Source organism: Ostrinia nubilalis, chromosome Z (assembly GCF_963855985.1).
Source record: "Ostrinia nubilalis chromosome Z, ilOstNubi1.1, whole genome shotgun sequence".
Classification (NCBI taxonomy): Eukaryota; Metazoa; Arthropoda; class Insecta; order Lepidoptera; family Crambidae; genus Ostrinia; species Ostrinia nubilalis.
Window position 1 is genome coordinate 7,575,562 of NC_087119.1, and position 18,325 is coordinate 7,593,886.

Here is an 18,325-nt window from a genome sequence, read left to right on the forward strand (position 1 = left end):
TTACCACGTTGTCACATTGATACCGGGGAAAAAGAAAAGTTTCATGAGTTTTGTGATATGACTATGACCACTTTTAGTTATTTTTTTGGACTATAATATGTTTATGTACCTACCAAAACTATTTTATGTTTCACATTTCCTTACTAAGCTGTTACAATAGGTACAGGCCTAACACATTAATTATTAGACGTTGCATGCATGGTCGCAGTATGTCACACTTTGACTGCGCTTGAAACCAATTGAACAATGTACAAAATGCATACATAAACTGTAACACATTTAATGCAAGTACAAATTTTGTGTCAAGGTGGCCCAAGTAACATTTTACTCCATTTAAGAGTTCAATAGTCGTTCACATGTACTCCACAAGCTGTGTATGTCAGCTGTATACGAGCTGTATAGCTTGCTATAATGCTTTTATAGAACCAGTTTGGGCACAAATTAGACAGCTTTAAGTTCACTATGGCTGTACATTAGCAGTATAATAGCATTATAATAGCAGTTTAAGTAGTAACATCGTACTTAAGGCTGACTTACGGCACTATATGGGACGCAGTGTGAACCATACAACGTACGTGAGGACAATAAAGAGTAACAAGTGGCTAAATGCACAGCTTTCAAAGTTATAAAGTCCGACAAAAGTACTCCAATGCTACCTAAAGTTCACGTGTGTCTTAAATTATTTCCACATTTTAATATTAGTTTGGTATTTGTACGTGAGTGCCAAGAGGGAAACAACTCGGGCGGATAATCATTTATGCAAATAATAACACGGGTTTTAAATACTTAATAATGTTAATGCCATTGGGAATGCAACTTTATCGTGAAATGTATACATATTTACAGCTAAAATATTTACGCGCCTCTGTAAAAACGCGATATTCATTTTAAAATATTTAAAACTGGCTGAGAGGAAATCTACAATTTTCAGTTTTTGATATTGGATTGGCATTATAATTATATTACGGTAATTAATTATAACATGAAACCAAAACTCAATCGCTCTATCTGCGAATTTTGTGATAAATCTGCATTAATTTTGGAGATTTATTTGGTAAATATTTTAGGTTATGTAGAACAAAATGGTGGAAATGAAATACGGCTATGTGAACTGTTATAACTCCAATTTAATGCGGTGAGCGTATATTAGGTTCACATGTGTTCTGTTAGAATGCTGTTATCTATATGAAGTTCCACATTTGTACCACTACAGCGCTAATGTCTATAAATTTATTCTAATGTGAACTTATGTACAGCTTTAAGATGTACCTAGTTCAGGTCAATTGTGTATCTTTAATTCTTTCAAATACTGAAATTTTAGAGATCCGCAATAAAAATTATTAATGTCCGTTAAATCGCCTAGCCCAGCTACTAATAGTCAAGTATGAATACCTAAAGCATCAGACGGTAGTGTTCCCGGTTTAAATTCGTTTATTATGCTTGACAATTTATTCAAAGCGGAATGAGGAATACGATTTTCAATAGCCCATGTTCTTATTTTTTTTTGCGAAAGGTTAAATAATTGTCCAAAGCAAAATGGTATTCACTATCACAAGAACTGCAATCATCACACTCTGATATCTGGTATATTTTGAAGGGAAATTTCAGGTTCAGGCATAATATTTTCCTCTGCATCATGTACAGAACCACCATGAACAACTAAAAACAGGCTTGGGGAAATGTGTAATAGAATATCACATTCACATTCGTGTTCAGCTTAAAGCAAATAAGAGTAGTACTTGTGGACAAATAAACTGCTATTGATGTTAATGGACAACACATATAGTCCTTTTAACAGCCTACAGTGTACATGCGAACCATTGAAACACTTTTGTACAGATAGTAAAAAAAGGTTATTTTAATTATCACAAACAAGTCCTACTACAGCTACTAGCTGTATAACAGTCTAAAACAAGTAAACATAACAGCCTTTGGCTTTATAAATGACCACGTGTGTTCTATTAAAATGCTAGCTCTATAACATCGTACAAGTAGGCCGTTAAACAGCGGTTGCCGTATCTCTACCCTCCTATAATGCTCTTAGTCAGATGGCTGACTAAAGGATAGTTGTTAAAGTATTATAACACCAACAATCGTATAAAAGTATAACTCTACACTAGTCTACACTCCTATAAGTCCCTTAGACAGGTATAGGTGTAATTAATTGCAATAATACAGCTTATACATCACGAGTGAACTGTACTAATGCTTTAAGTACACATTGGAACTAAATGTGAACTCTTAAATGGAGTAAAATGTTACTTACTTTGCTCGTTATCTTTGATGCGTCGAAAGATTTAAATGCTCGCATTTATCAATTTATAGTTATTTATTTAATTAATAAATAAACATTTTTGGACGTTTTACACTGCGCCATCTAGTCCTAAAAGCAAAGCTTTGTACTATTGATACTCCACTATTGGTAGACAACGGAAATAAACAACACTTTTATGTAAATAAGTACATTTTTTTGTGTTGAGCGGCTATTCTGGTTCTATGAAGTCCCAGTATCACTACGACCGGTACCGATCTATTGTGATCGGCACTGTTTTGTTAAATAAGTACATTCTTACCTACATAATAAATATACATAGAGACACCACAGAAAAATCAATACATTTCAAAAAGAAAATAATAAATGTACCTTTTAAAAAAACAATCCCTCTACAATAGTAAAAAAAGGTAAGTTGACTACCTGGCTCTTTTGTTCTGTTTTAAATGTTAACTTTCCGGCCTTTAGACAAATGTATTTTTGTCTAGCATTCATGCTTGTGAAAAAATATTTTCTTTCAAAATATTATGACGAAATTCAGCCAGCCAGGTAGACCTTTTCCGTTTTTTGTTTCGTGGGCGTATTTGTAAAAAACCCACACTATAGTTTTTCATTTTTAGGACCAGTCATTATCATTTCAAAAAAATGACTACGATATTACTCAGTTGATACCTGAATTACTTTTTAGAGTAAAGCAGAGGAATACCTTACTGAGGCCCGATTCGACCAAACTTTTATCGGAGAATAACTCCTGGTATAACAACTGGCACATTGACAGTTTCAGTTCTGTGGTTTCAGTATGGAAAATATGTCAAAATATCGAATAAAATAACTGACGTGTTATTCTGAGATTAATATTTACTTTTGTTTGGTCGAAACCACCCTAAATATACTAACTTGTAGTATACGTAATATTTCTTCCCACGACATCACCCACATAAATTAAGAATGGGATGCATGCCAAATTGCATGTTGTTATTTCGAACGAAAGTGACGAACAAGATTTTTAGTTTTTAAACTATTTCAATCGCCTGTTTCGTTATACTGACCTAAACTATAAATTAATAACAATGAGAATAACCTTCTCAGTGTTGTAAAATGTGTTCTGTACGTATTTTGCCGAGTATTTAGGATGTTAAATCACGCAATGCGCATATACATATATCTCATGTAAGTAGAATAATTAACTAATAGACAGGATATAATTGCAAAGTAACATAAGAATGCGTGTCTTTGCCAACAATAAATCGATACAAAATTATAAAACACATAAAAGCGTTTCAACAAGAAATAAAAATAAATGCAACGGTCTTATTTATGATCAGTCTATAAATATTTTGGGTTGGTTTTACTTTGGGTTAAGTTTGCATTTCCATTGTCTGTACAAAAAGCAGTCTTTACTTACTTTACTAGATGGTGCTATAAAATTTCCAAACATAAATTTTATAAGACACTTACTTGGCAATAACCGTAGTGATGGGCGACGTGAAACTGGCCAAGTACTTGGAGGCTGGCTTGTGCGCTCTGTTCAGCCGATCTCTCAACTCGTGCTCGAGCTCGTTGAAGTGCCGCAGAGTGATTCGCGCGTATAACGACCACGTGCGAAGCCCTAGCGACCCCGGCGACCGCTTTATCAACTGGCACAGAAAATTGCACTCGGTCAAGGACAAGTTTGTATACTTCCGATTGGAGGCGAACAACACTATTTTTATTAGGGTCATGAACTGATAGTAATTCTTCAGCCTTAATGAATTGACTCCTGGGATGTTTAGGATGCGCGCCGAGATACAAATCTTATTATCGATTTTAAACAAATGTTTGGGCTTATCGTGCAAAATCGATAAAATGCCTCGATAAAAGTTTATCGTCGCGCATCTTAAGCCTACTGAATGATAAGATAATCTTTTTGAGCAGTCATCACCGTCACTAAGAACAGACTACTATTTCGATACATATAAAATATGGTCACTATGTTATTTAAAGTTAAATCAAAATAAGTAGTTTATCCAACTTAAATTGGGGTACCTACTTAGATTTTTCGAATATTAATGACAGGAAAGTTACCTCGGCATAATTGAAGAAGAAATACAGTATCTGCCAGGCCTGTATGAGGGGTGCTAGCAGTAAATTGATGAGCGCCAGTAACAAAATCTGTTTCTCCAACTGTCGTGCCAGCAACATTCGCTTGGAGTGATCCTTGTAGAACTCGCGGAGTTGCCAGCAGTTCTCCCACGGACTAAAAGGACTAACTGAAAAATACCAAGGCGATAATGGAGTCGGCCGTTTGGTGTAGTGGTTCAGAACGGACTACTATGCCGAGAGGTCCCGGGTTCGATTCCCGGCCGGGCAGAAATTGAAATGATGAATTTTAATTTCTGTGACGGGTCTGGGTGTGACTATGTATAATATTTATGTATTTAAAAAAAAAAAAAAGTATATAAGTAGTATATCCGTTAAGCTAGCACCCATAACACAAGCATTAAGTTGCTTACTTTGGGGCTAGCTGGCGCTGTGTGAAATTGTCCGAAGATAAGAGAGTATTGTGTTGAGTATTATGATTCAAAATGTTCAGTTGATACTTACAAAATAACAAAAATTCCAGATTCCATTTTAAACCTCTTGATAAATAGTGAAAATCTCCTATACAAGGCACATGAATCTGTAGTGGAAGCAAATTTTTGTTTACCATTGCTACCATGTAATTATTGAATCTGAAAAAGAAGTGTTTCAATAATAAATACTTAGGTGCTGTGAAGATTATTTTATAAACACTTTCATAACGTAAAATGTAACGCTTTCGCGTGCTACAAATGTTGATGTTTTCATTAAATATGATAAAGATTACAAATCACTGGACATTGCACCGCATGCAATCGTCTTATGCGCGATGCCGCCTGATACTAGTTCATTAGTTAGCAATTGAGTCGATCTAACTTATCAATGAAGCAGAACACGTTAATAAATTGGAATATACACGTGTATCTATCATTCGGAAAATGTATGTGACATACGAATAAACAGTTACAATACTATGAGCAATAACTCTCATAATTAGTAATAATAATATTTTTATTTCCACAAACCATTTTTCACAATATTACAATACTACTCTGTTAAGCCATGCACACAGATGCTAACCTATACCCAAACTAAGCAGTATAGCTTCTATCTTGGGTTTCTGAGTGCAGTTAACAAGACGTGACCTTTTATGAAATTGAGCAAGTAAACAGATTGCATGTATTAAAAACATATTAAGTTACGTAATTAATAAATTGTATTCGTTAGCAAAACAGTGCCCCTACGGTTTTAACGTCGGTCTTTTGTTTTTTATATACATATTACCATATGTGCCAAGCCCAATGCTAGATCAGGTAGAAACATAGAAACCGGCTCGTACAGCGCATTAAAATACTTTTGACCAGATTGAATAAGTCCAAAAAAGATACAGATACAATATTTGAAAAAAAAAAACAATGACTTTTTGTCTCACCTATAAAAAAAAACATAACATGAAATAAGTTTGCTTTCACAGCTAAGCATACCTGAGTATTCTGTGATATATGTCTAGCTCATTGATCTCCTGCTTGTGCACGCACATGTGGTGCTCTGGCTGAGCCTCCCTGACTCGGTCTTGTATTGTCGACCAATTTATCCACGCTAAATCGCTCTACAACAAGCATACAATGACACAATCGAAATAAACAAACTATACTACAATACAGGGAAAAATAAAAATGGGGTTTCTTACCTCTCTAATTTTTAAAGCATGATTATAAAATAATTTTGTATCATAAGCGTAATAGAGATGATACACTGATATGACTAATTTCATTAACCAAATGAAAGAGCACAGTGCAACAAGACACCACCTAAAATAAAACATTTTTCATTAAATATCAACGTTGGGTTGAAGCTGGTGCTAAATACTACATGGGAAAATATTATCTATAGCACATAAATGAACTATATCATAAATAAGTAAATAAAATATATTAAAATTATGGAATAGCAAATGAATACAACCAGAGGCATTGCATGACAAAATCTAGCACAAAGCATACAAACACTAACCATATAAATGAAACATTAGATGTAACAGACAAAGCCAATGCATTCTGAATGTGAAACAAAATTCAAATGAGAGCTGCGCAGCCAGAAGGATCTCAACAAAGGGCTCATACATAGTCAATTCTATCTACTCAGGAAACTTTTTGAGATATTTTGTTAGAAGAAAATTATTGTGAAATAACTGATTTAATTGTTTTAACCAAAATATGTCTAGTGATGTGAATGCAATGTAAACAATAAATTAAGATTAAGCAGTAAATCTTAATTTATTGTTCACATTCTTTTAAATTGATAGTATAAAATTTTGCAGAAAGTGCTGGAGCTTCCATACATAGTAGTAAAATTATGATGTACTTTAATTCTTAGCAAACAAGCTAAATATGCACTTTAACTATATGTAATTATGTGGTATTTTTTAACATTCTATATTATTTAGTTACAATACAGGAATTTTGTGCAGATAACAATTATTATTGTGATTGTATAAAAAAAGTAAAAGAAAATCAACAAGCCTTACCATTTCCATGATATAAATGTTACACACTCTTGAGGGGAGTATATTACTTCTTGTAACGTTAACTTTCTGGTTATATTTGCGCTTGCATCATTTCTAAATAGCTTTGGGTAGTTTACGCAATGTACCAAGAAAGTGGAGAACCACACTATAAATATAAATTGTAAAAGAGAGAACAAGTCTGACATTATCATTGGGTAAAAGCCACCCCGTATATAATATCGGTACATTCTGGTAAAAAATGAGTCCAAATCCTCTATGTGTGTCCATCCTCCTGAAAAGAAATATCCATGTAAGTGTGATAATGCTAAAATCCAACACCACTTGTTTTACTGATTTTTCTTTCAACATAGGTAGGTAAATCATTACTGACAGTTTAAGGAAGTTATTACAATACAATAATTGAATGCCTCAACTAGGAACATTGTAATATTAATTATTTGGAAAGGTGAAAATACAATACAGCCTAACATTAACTATTATTCAGTTTTTTACTTACATTATAAATTATTTACTTCAATCTTTAGTCCAATTACCATTACATTACAAAGACTCATTTATTTTATTCAGGAAAATGTAATACAATATTGTTCTTTTTTCAGTAATAATAGTAAAAATGTAATATTGATTTATTTGCTCATTACTAACAATGTTCGCAATTGCAAAATGCCTATGATCATCACAAATAAATTGGTCTTAATGTTTTTACGCAATTTAGCTTTAACAGCCTAACAAAAAAAAATTAAATTTTCGAAATAAATTTTAAGTAAGCAGGGAAAGCATATCAACTAACTGATACAACAAGTTTGATCAAAACATTATTATTATTATTAGCCATGTGGTATTTTTGTTTCAGCAAGGACGTGACTTGTGTACTAGAGAACAAAGAGATTAGGCAGCAAAACATACCTTTGGTTTTGGGTACTTTGTGGATTATCACGTTGGTGGTGTCCTCGTGCTCATGATCCAGGGTGACCATGGCAGGGAGTGCATGTGGAGTCTCAGCCAGGCTCGCCAAAGGTGGAGTAACTTCGTTGTTTAGCGCGCTATACGTAACACCACGTCTTCCGAAGTGAGCCATTTTATCCCGTTTGTAAATAACACCATTTATTGTTTTATGCGTCTAATTACTTCATGGAGGCCACTTACTATCTACGCATTCTTGACTTTGTCCCAGAAACGTAAAAAATAACTTTTTTCGATCCAAACTTGTAAAATATTAGAGAGTGGATACGGTTAATGCCTCATAATATTTACGAAATGTGTAAATTATAAAACTGAAGGTTTACCAAACACATCTAAACTGAAAAAAAAGATTCAAGGATACAAAGAATTTTGTAAGTCTAGAGTCTTGAATACAATTCACAAACGAAATGACGAAAATAAACCAACGGATGACAGATCCGCAGATTTTTTTTTAACAAGTTAAAAGTTCCGTTTCATTTTACGCAGAATTTATCAGAACAAAGAGTTTACGAAGACTGTTTATTGAACAACGCAAAAGAAGATGATAAACTGATTTTAAAATAAATTAACATGAAGAATTAGATCAATGCTTAAATTGCTGAGAAAGTCCCCTTCAGTTCAGGCTTATTTTTGCCAGACAAACGATAACTGGATTCGGAGTCGTCTGAGATATCTGCTCTGCTAGACTTTTTCTTCACTACTAATAACTAAGTACTGTCGGCACCACCACCTGCTCTTTTCTTTCCTTCTTCCCTTAGAGAATTATACCAATTAATTCCTTTATGCTTCTTTCTTTGTACCTAAGTAGGTAATTTTCCAGCATTACCACCTGCACACAGCACACCTATGTTCGTAAAACTGTGCTAGCTGTTGATCGTCAGTATTTTTTTTCCCGAAAGGGTGTGACTATCATCAAGGTGTTTCATGATGCCCAAAAATATTATCTCAGTGTTTTGAGGGCTCCGTCAAATTGTAGGTTTTAGAAAACTACTTAATGGCGCCCCTGCAGCGCTTCTTCATACCTAGGCGGGACGGTCTTCTAGGGTTTCTGAAGGAATTTGAAACCAGAGACGCAGGCAGATACCCAGAGAGACCCAGTAGTTGTATGTTATAAAAAAGTTCCTAACCACCTTGCTTGTAGTGCCATGTCAGATAGGGTAACAGTAAATCCTGCAGATTCCTGCAGTAGGTAAATCCTCCACCAAGGCGGACTTGAGCGGAGAGGTGTTTTGAATAACCAATCAGATTTCATTATTTCCACTTCTCCTCTTCGCTTTACACAGCTCCGCCACGGTAGCTCCGCCGTCGCTGTCATATTCTATACAGGGTGTTTCTTGTAAGGTGTCAAGCCTTACAAGAAACACCCTGTATATAAAAAATAATCCGCCCGACACTTCTCCGCTCAACCAGTGGCGGCGTAGCATGGCTTGGCACCCGGGGCGATCACCCCCCATGCTCGGGACTATGGCACCCCAGAGGCCCAGAATGGTCAGGTCTGGTGGCCCCTAGGGTTTTTGGGTTTGATGTTCACGGAAGGAGCCTACATGAAGGAAGACAGCGCATGAAATCGAGTAGGTATAAATAAAAAATGTATCTATTTCTATTTATCCGACTGCGCCAGGAGGGGTTTTTCGAGTGATATGAAATGTTATATTTTATGTTCCTTTGGTAATAGTGTTTAGATGTGCCGTCGACAGCACATCAGACTATACATTTATATTGCAAAATAGCCAGTATTACAATACAACGAGATAAGACGCCGCTGTGTTTAGCATAATGTTGATAATGTGCTGTGCTGTCATCTGCACCTAAGAATCAAAATAATATTAGCAAGCAACTACGAAAATAAAGAACACTGTGTAGAAGGTAAATCAAATTGAAGCTAGTTTTATACGTCATAAAATTTACAATTTATTGCATTGACTTTACCCTTACAATAAATCACGATACAAATGTTTATGTCGGCTAGAAACCAATATTTTACAGTCATGTTTTTAAATTTATTTTTCTTCTGTTGTTGTGTACTGCAACTCTTGATATAGTACGTATTCGTCGCCGGAATATTGCTTGTAGTGACAATTTTTTTACACCTTACTAATAATACTTTATTAATTTTAATCAAGCTAATAAAACATAGTAAAGTTTAAAGTTTACCTTTGCTAGATAACTGTGTAACGTTAATTTAAGAATACTCCAGCGACGTGGAGTCACGAGCATAATTTATTGATTATTTCTTAATACATTTTTCGTATAATAAGAATATTTATGCTTGTGACTGTACTTACATAAAGGAAAAAACGTAATAACAATGTACAGTTTTCTTCATGTGACTATAAAATGATATTAGCAGCTGTCACTTTCTAACGTTTTTAGCTAAAATGTAATTTCGGGGAATTCTAGATGAATAATTGGATTAATTTAGTCAATTTAATTTCTAAAGTTAATAACTGGACTATACATTGCTTTACTTACATGCTCTATTAAATTATTGAGAATGAAAGACTTAAATAATTCGATAAATTATTAATATGTTAGCGTGTGATTTTGGTTGATTATTACCGATAAATTATTTTTGTACGCACTTATAATGATAATTATTTTTTAACAAAAACAAAATAATGTAACATATTAAAATTAATAAAAACCTATACATACATAAAAGTCATCTCACACTATTTGTAACTACAAGTTTCACTGGATATTACTCATAACTATAATTTAAATGTAGCAATGTAGCATAATAAACACAGGTACAATTATTAATCGTTTTGTTTGAAATCAAATTAATAGAACAAAAAATAATTACACTTTTTAAGACAAAGATGTCGCATTAGTCTCTTTTTCTTTTTCTGTAAAGTGTGAATGAAGGTTGTAAATTGTAGAAAATATTTATAAAATGCCTCTTTGGATGAAACACTTAAAATAACAACATCCTTATCTACAAAAAATACGTAATTTAAACAAAACTATTTCATCATCATTTTTATATTCTTATCAAAATGTGTAAGGTGGTGTATTACAATATTATATTATAGTACATATTTTCACAGAAGACAAAACCTGTTTTCAGCTGTAAAACCGTAACTGCAGATGAAAATAACGTATTCCATCGTTTCATAGTAGAAGAAGGAATCAAACCGTGAGTTTAAGGCATTTATAAACATTTAGAAAAGATTAGTGTATTGTTTTTGTTTTAAAAAAGCTTACGACTTAACGCAAATTATTCTGTATAATATTAAAGCAATGCATGCAATGCTTAGGCAGCATAGAATTTCATATTATAAAGGTATTTAAAAATCGATGAATGACAAAGATCAGCATGTAATACCAGAAATTACTACGTGACCTAGGCTTAGATTAAAAGAAAATTGATCCCCGAATGTGTAATAATTGCGCAGGTAAAAACTGATACTGTAGATAACGCGTATTGTTTACGATGATTAAGAAATTAGAAGACTCTGAAAATGTTTTTGCCGATAACGCACCTACGTATATTGGCAAAATTTCATCATCATCATCATCATCGTAAAAGAGAAGATATAAATATCGTAATAACATGATTTTATAATTATTGCTTTAAATTATATCATCGTATCAAATACTGACTCAAAGTTATCCACTATCACAAATACCAGTAAGTATTTACTGCGTATTGTTTACGATAATTAAGAAACTAGAAGACTCTGAAAATGTTTTTGCCGATAACGCACCTACCTATGTATATTGGCAATATTTCATCATCATCGTAAAAGAGAAGATATAAATATCGTAATAAGATGATTTTATAATTATTGCTTTAAATTATAATACCAGTAAGTATTGACTGCTTTTTACGTGCAATATGTAACATTGTCTTTCTCAGGGCAATATTCGGCTCGTACAGCTACGACCCAATCAAGCAAGTGTTCGAACCGAAGAAAGAGAGCCACGACCGACCTCAGATCGTGAACAGCTCGTACGTGCTATCGACGGCAGTCGGGATCACCGACGACCACCACCATCACCACAACACCAGCGATGCCATCTACAGGCACCACGTCACCATCGTCACTCCACGTCCTACGCAGTGGTGGGCGCGGAAACTTCCCAAAAACATAACCAATATACGTGGCGGCGGCACACACTGATTAAAAAGCAAACTGTTTGATTTTTTTTGTTCTTGTCGATTGGCAACAAAACAGCCATACTGAAATACTAAAAAATAAAAAAGCAGCGCGTAATGGTTAGATATTATAGGTGTAAAATCTATCTATATAAATAAAAATGAATTGATGTTCGTTAGTCTGATTAAAACTCGAGAACGGCTGGGCCGATTGAGCTGATTTTGGTTTTAAAATCTTTGTCGTAGTCCAGGGTAGGTCTAAACGGTGAGCAAATACGCGCGCGATATTGTTTTTCTGTGACAGACAAAATTCCACGCGGGCGAAGCCGCGGGCGGAAAGCTAGTTAAAAATAAAGATCAGCCTAAAAACGTGCACTAACCCCTATGGTAACACATAACAGAAATTTTGTTGCATATGGGTTACTTAAAAATTAGGGATTGATGGTGAAAACGGGCATTAGACACTTTAATCTAATACCTAGGCACTTTATAGATTACAACACGATACAGTAGGTACTTCTTCGTTTCGACTTCGAATCGTCTGCGTATTCGAAGATATTCGATACCCAGCGTTCGAATTCAACGATAACGTACCTAACGATCTCAATCGTTCTTAGATCGTATCTTCTGTAATTCCAGCTTACATGTAATGGAGTCACAAATCACCTTTCAAACTTTATGATGGAAATAGAAGCAACTGGACTATTGCTAGGGCACCTTTATGACGTAATACCACGCATGTGACTACAAGGGCGGAAGCGAGTAAACTAAATTTATGACGGTCACCGTGTCAATCTTAATTCTACATTGGCGCCTGTTACGTGACATTTCAGCTGCTGGGGAATTGATAACAAGTATTATTTAATTACCAAACTAGACAATTTGCGATGAATAAACCTGTGCACAAGAACACATTCAGGTTTGTGATTGGTCTAAATACTTATTAAATTCTATTGTGCATAACTTGGATTGAGGATTCGGTAATTGGTTTCAAAAGGCGCTTTTACACTGCGCGGAAATTAGCCAAGTCAAGTCAAATAATCAGTGGGGTGGGGATGAAAAATGAATGAATTTCATCCCCACTCCACTGTTTTTTTGACTTGACTCGGCTAATTTCCGCGCAGTGTAAATCCGCCAAAATGGTTTCAATATTTAAACCAAACCCAGAACAGAATATATGAATCGAAATGTGTTGATCGCCTCAACTCTTGCTGTGTGACATAATATACGGATCTAATTCGCCCATAAAATTGTCCGTGAGAATGACAGACTAATTGACTTTATCGTTGGACCTTCGCGACGAGTTTATCGTGACTCGGGAGCATGATTGATACAATATTAACTTGATCCCTAATATAAATGCTAACAATTCCGGTTTGTCTGAAAATGCATTACAGTATTATTTTAGAAAGAGATCGGTAAATATGATGTCATACAATTCCTTATTTTGTGAATGAATAATAATTAAAAAATAACAAACAGATAAGTATAATCCACACCATAGTGGTTTAATCAAATTATCTAGGTCCAATTTAGGCGCGCCGTGACGCAGTTCAACAATATACGCAACTCCACCCTACCAATGCATGGCAATTAAGGAATAATACGATTTCATATTCACCCTTTAAAACACTCATTATATTTTTGATACACCACATTATTCATTAAAAATACTACCTATAACACTACCCCGAATGCTATGCTAAAATATAGTCCCACTATTTTGAGCAAAATTAAGGCTTATTTAACTACGACCTATACCATCCCATAAATACACAACACCTACATAAAACGACACTTGTTTTTGTAAACGAGAAACAACTGTTTTAGAACACCCTGATAATTCAGATGCCCACACATTAAGTTATTGATTTTGACTCTTACAATAAAAAACATAACATTCAAATTCCAACAATTGCACTGCACTGTAAGCCAATGTGCAAATTGAATCAATACAATAAACTAATCATTGTTATTAGTATTTTAACCTTTTCATTGCCACATTCATTCTCTTATTTACAAAGTTGCAAGACTTGCTGATAATTGTTTTTTTTGTGTTGAAATAAAAAGGTTAATAAAGCTTCAACCAAACCGACGCGTGCAGATCGCCATCGCGCGCCGGCGGTGATCAAAGGCCAATGACAGGTCACGCAACCCATGACAGTTCACTCGACCTGTCATTTCCCTATGATTGCGCCGTGCATCACCGGCGATAGCGTTCTACACGCGTTGGTGTGATTGAAGCATAAGTCTCTAAATACATTTTTGCACTTTCCTGTTTTCCTACACAATTAAGAATATTACAATATTAATTGTAAATGATTTCAAGTAAAATAATATACACATTACTATACATTAAGGACACCATAGCTTATTACCATAATATATCCTTATTAAACATATGTACAACGCCAAATACTATTGATAGGAATGTGATTGCAATTATTGCTCTAAAATACCTGTAACAATAATAATAAAAATCATTTATTATTTCTCCACAACGAATATTATTTAAGTTACAAATAAGTTAGAAACAAGAAAAACTAAAGGCCAAAAACAAACTTATCATTAAATTCTTGAATACTAATGGCTCTTCAAATTAAAGCATGTTTTTAACTTGAATGACAAGCTATAGCAAGACCATAATTTCATTATTAAGTGATTACAACAAATGTGAATAAACATTACCATGTGAACTTTGATCTTCGCAGCATCCTTATTATACTTTCGGTTTGGTGTCTCATATTAACAAAGTCACCTGAATTGTCTATGACAAAATGTGACTTAGCAACTTTATCTTCCAAAGGCATTTGACAATTGATCCGCTTTTTGGCCACCACTTCTGACATGTCATTACGTTTACATAACCTTTCTAATTGCTGGAAGTCCTCGCTGGAATTGAATATTAACATTTTATTTATTTCAAAATTTAACCAAGTACTGCATTGATTTATTAAAGACCTAAAGTATTGTAGTCAATCCTCAATTAAACATAATAATATGCAACTTACCAAACAACTGTGATAATTTTATGCATAAAGGTTAACATTTTTCCCGTTTCAAACAATAATGGCACTTCCATCACAATGTATCTATGTCCAGAGAAAAAATATGATACAGCCATCTTCATCATAGCACTTTGTATTCGAGGATGTGTTATGGCATTAAGTTTTTTTCTCTTGTCTATGTCATCAAATACTATTTCCCCCAGCCGTACTCTGTTGACTTTACCATCAACGCACAACACCTCATCACCGAAATACTCTCTCAATTCTTTCCATGCCTTTGTTCCTGGTTCCAATACTGAAACAAGGTTAAAAAAGGAAGATGTAGGTGACATACCTTAAATGAAGCTCACTATTGAATGATTAAGAAATGAATATTATGGGTTCTTTTTACCATAAATAGCTTAAAGGTTAAATCTCGCAGCCAGCAGTACATAAATACTATCAGTGTGCCTTCAAAAATGTTTTATTAACTAAACATAAATCACTTGCAATTGCTTTTGCATAGTTGAACAAAAACAGTAAAATAGTCACTTGATGCTCAGCAGTTAACATTTACTATCTAAGTATCATTGGATCCTGCAAATATGGTTAATGTAGGTAACAAAATTTCGCGGGGCAGTTATTGTAGGGCAATCGCACGGGTAACTCGCTCATCAGCAAAAAAATATCGAGTAATTTGCAAATAGAAATTGTAAAGTGGAAACACCATAGCATACCTTTTCGGGCTACTTCATCAGCATCAATCACAGCTACACCATGTTCGCGAAATATAGAAAGCACTGTACTTTTCCCCGTTGCAAGGCCTCCTGTAAGTCCAACAATGAACATGTTGCTGGTGTGGACAGACCTGTTAACGCAACCGAAAGAAGTGCTTGATCCAAAGAAGTCGGAACTAGAGCTAGATAACTAACAACAAGACATGAAATTAAATTAAGAGTAAAAATCTAAAATAAAAATTAATCTAGCGAAGAAACCAAACCACAATCCACAATGCAATTTCTTCTTCTTCTTATTTTATTTTGGCGACGGCTGTGGGTGGTTCAATTCGATTTTGAGTTTTGACATTTCTGACTGTGACAATTCTGACATTGACGTTAGCAAAAATCAGGGTTGCCCAGTTTAAAGAATATTTTCTCCCACATATCAAGGATGTTATGGATATCCGTAACCGTAACCGTAACTATCGGATATCTGAAATAAAAAAATATCCGTAACCGTAACCGAAACCGATTCAAAAGTTTTGGATAAAAGTGGAGTCTAAATCTTAATGTTTTTTAAAATTTATTTTGTTAGTTGTCTGGCATTCCCTGGCACAATCTGATATCCCCGCCTGTTTCACCTTTATCATAGGTGTCGTCATAGTAGTACATTAAGTAGATATGTGGGTCACGCAGCATCTTGCTATTTGAATTTTTACATTTTTAAAATTGTAATATCCGTAACCGTAACTGAAACCGGTATAATATTATTGTAATATCCGTAACCGTAACCATAACCGAAACTTCATATCCATAGCGTCCCTACCACATAATGATACGCAATCAGTGTACTGCCTGGATTTAAACAATAAAATCCAAAAATGTTTATATTATTATTGACAACCAAAAAATTATTTCCCTTTTCCATGTTGACTATTGACTGTTATGTGAAATTTTGTTGTATAGATATCATCCTTAATCAATTTTTGTTTTCAAAACGTGATTAGATTTCTAAATCAAAGCTTTAGTTCAATAGCACAGAGTAAATGGTTTTTAATTTCAGTGAACATAATTTAATTTTTTTTAAAAAAAATGCCGTATGTAGACCTGTAACCATTAGTCGTCTAGAACGTTTTAAAAATAATCTTGAAAATAAATTGCATTTAGTCCCGTATGTGCAGGGAGACCCAGATGCTCTTTACAATAACCTTTTCGAATGTATTAAAACCGAACATGACAAAGTTTTTACGATAAAGCCATTAAAACCAAATACCAAATCAAAGTTTAGTGACTGGGCTACTAAGGGAATATACAAAAGTCGAAATACGTTATATGAACTTTAAGGCATGAAAAAGTATAATAATAGTATATCTTTTCTTGAGCATGTAAAAAAGTATTCAAACTTTTTAAGAAAGTTTGCTTCATGGCAAAGTCTTTTTATATTCGGGACAAGATAGGGAACGCCAGTAATAAAATAAAAGAAACTTGGAATGTTATCAACCGAGAGACTGGTAAACTAAAACCAAGAGATAATGACTTTTCTCTCAAAGTTCACGATAATTTGATATCTGCAGATAAAGATGTAGCGGAAGCTTTTGACAAATTTTTTGGTAATATAGCTTCAGCAACAACTGCCAACTTAAAGTCATCTCCCTCCGAGGCCTAAGAAATATTGAAAACCCACGTGACACCCTGTGACTCGCACTTCTCTTTTAAACATATTACTCCATTAGATATCACTAAAACTTTTAATCTTTTAAACGTAAAGAGTACAACTGATATCTGGGGCATCTCTGTCAAGATAGTGAAACACATTATTGATATAATTTCCCCACAGTTAGCGATAATATTCAATAATTGCATAGAGAAGGGAATCTTCCCCGACCTCATGAAACATAGTAGACTAATGCCATTATTTAAGTCTGGTAGCAAAACCGACCCTGGCAATTATAGACCCATTTCTATCTTGCCCGCTCTGAGCAAGATTTTTTAAAAAATCATACAGGAGCAACTTATGATTCACTTTGGCTCTAATAAACTATTTCATAGTGAACAATATGGTTTCACCAAGGGTCGTTCCACCACCGATGCTGGGGTTGCACTACTTAAACATATCTTCGAGGCTTGGGAGAATTCTCAAAATGCACTAGGGGTCTTCTGTGATCTCTCAAAAGCTTTTGACTGCGTAGAACATCAAACTCTAATTCGCAAACTGCACTATTATGGGGTAAAGGACTCGGCTTTGGATTTAATACAATCCTATTTAAACTTTAGAGTTCAAAAAGTTGACATAAATGGTGTTTTGTCTTCTGGGTCACCTGTGAAAATGGGAGTTCCGCAGGGGTCCATTCTGGGTCCATTCTTGTTTCTTATATACATTAATGATCTTCCATATTTTGTTAAGGACTCTTGCGAAATCGTGTTATTTGCTGATGACACATCTTTGATTTTTAATATCGATAGAAGTAAAAATAACTTTGACGATGTAAATAATGCACTAACAAGAGTTTTAAGTTGGTTCACTACAAATAATTTACAACTCAATGCAAAGAAAACAAAATGTATAAAATTCTCTTTGCCTAACGTAAAAACAGTAAGTACACAAAATAAATAGAACTTAATAATAATGCAATCGATCTGGTAGACTCTACTGTATTTCTGGGAATTACCCTGGATTCAAAACTCCAGTGGGGCCCC

At 34.3% G+C, this 18,325-nt stretch overlaps 3 protein-coding genes across 7 annotated transcripts in view; 1 reads left to right on the forward strand and 2 right to left on the reverse strand.

Annotated features, from left to right (window-relative positions):
- Positions 1 to 7,935, reverse strand: part of LOC135086882 (autophagy-related protein 9A) — a 22,956-nt gene extending 15,021 nt beyond the window's left edge. Inside the window, exons 1-7 of the mRNA XM_063981713.1 lie at positions 7,764 to 7,935; positions 6,858 to 7,128; positions 6,021 to 6,141; positions 5,815 to 5,939; positions 4,856 to 4,983; positions 4,337 to 4,521; positions 3,731 to 3,909 (exon numbers count right to left, since the gene is read on the reverse strand). Coding sequence (XP_063837783.1) covers positions 3,731 to 3,909; positions 4,337 to 4,521; positions 4,856 to 4,983; positions 5,815 to 5,939; positions 6,021 to 6,141; positions 6,858 to 7,128; positions 7,764 to 7,935 — 1,181 coding nt within the window. The remainder of the gene's footprint in view (positions 1 to 3,730; positions 3,910 to 4,336; positions 4,522 to 4,855; positions 4,984 to 5,814; positions 5,940 to 6,020; positions 6,142 to 6,857; positions 7,129 to 7,763) is intronic.
- LOC135086876 (uncharacterized) lies at positions 3,299 to 13,400 on the forward strand. 5 transcript variants are annotated; one of them, XM_063981703.1, is made up of 3 exons: positions 9,713 to 9,861; positions 10,891 to 10,959; positions 11,683 to 13,400. In XM_063981703.1, the coding sequence occupies exons 1-3, from the start codon at positions 9,773 to 9,775 to the stop codon at positions 11,945 to 11,947; spliced, it is 423 nt and encodes a 140-aa protein (XP_063837773.1). In that variant the 5' UTR covers positions 9,713 to 9,772; the 3' UTR covers positions 11,948 to 13,400. The 5 variants fall into 5 exon arrangements, 2 of the variants coding, with proteins under 2 accessions (XP_063837774.1, XP_063837773.1); XM_063981704.1 differs by lacking the exons at positions 9,713 to 9,861; positions 10,891 to 10,959 and adding an exon at positions 3,299 to 3,442; XR_010260619.1 differs by lacking the exon at positions 10,891 to 10,959.
- A 603-nt stretch (positions 13,401 to 14,003) lies between these two features.
- Positions 14,004 to 15,923, reverse strand: LOC135086490 (dephospho-CoA kinase domain-containing protein). The gene is made up of 4 exons (XM_063981215.1): positions 15,647 to 15,923; positions 14,934 to 15,225; positions 14,611 to 14,814; positions 14,004 to 14,381 (listed from the first exon to the last, which is right to left on the reverse strand). The coding sequence occupies exons 1-4, from the start codon at positions 15,756 to 15,758 to the stop codon at positions 14,297 to 14,299; spliced, it is 693 nt and encodes a 230-aa protein (XP_063837285.1). The 5' UTR covers positions 15,759 to 15,923; the 3' UTR covers positions 14,004 to 14,296.
- Positions 15,924 to 18,325: the final 2,402 nt, after the last annotated feature.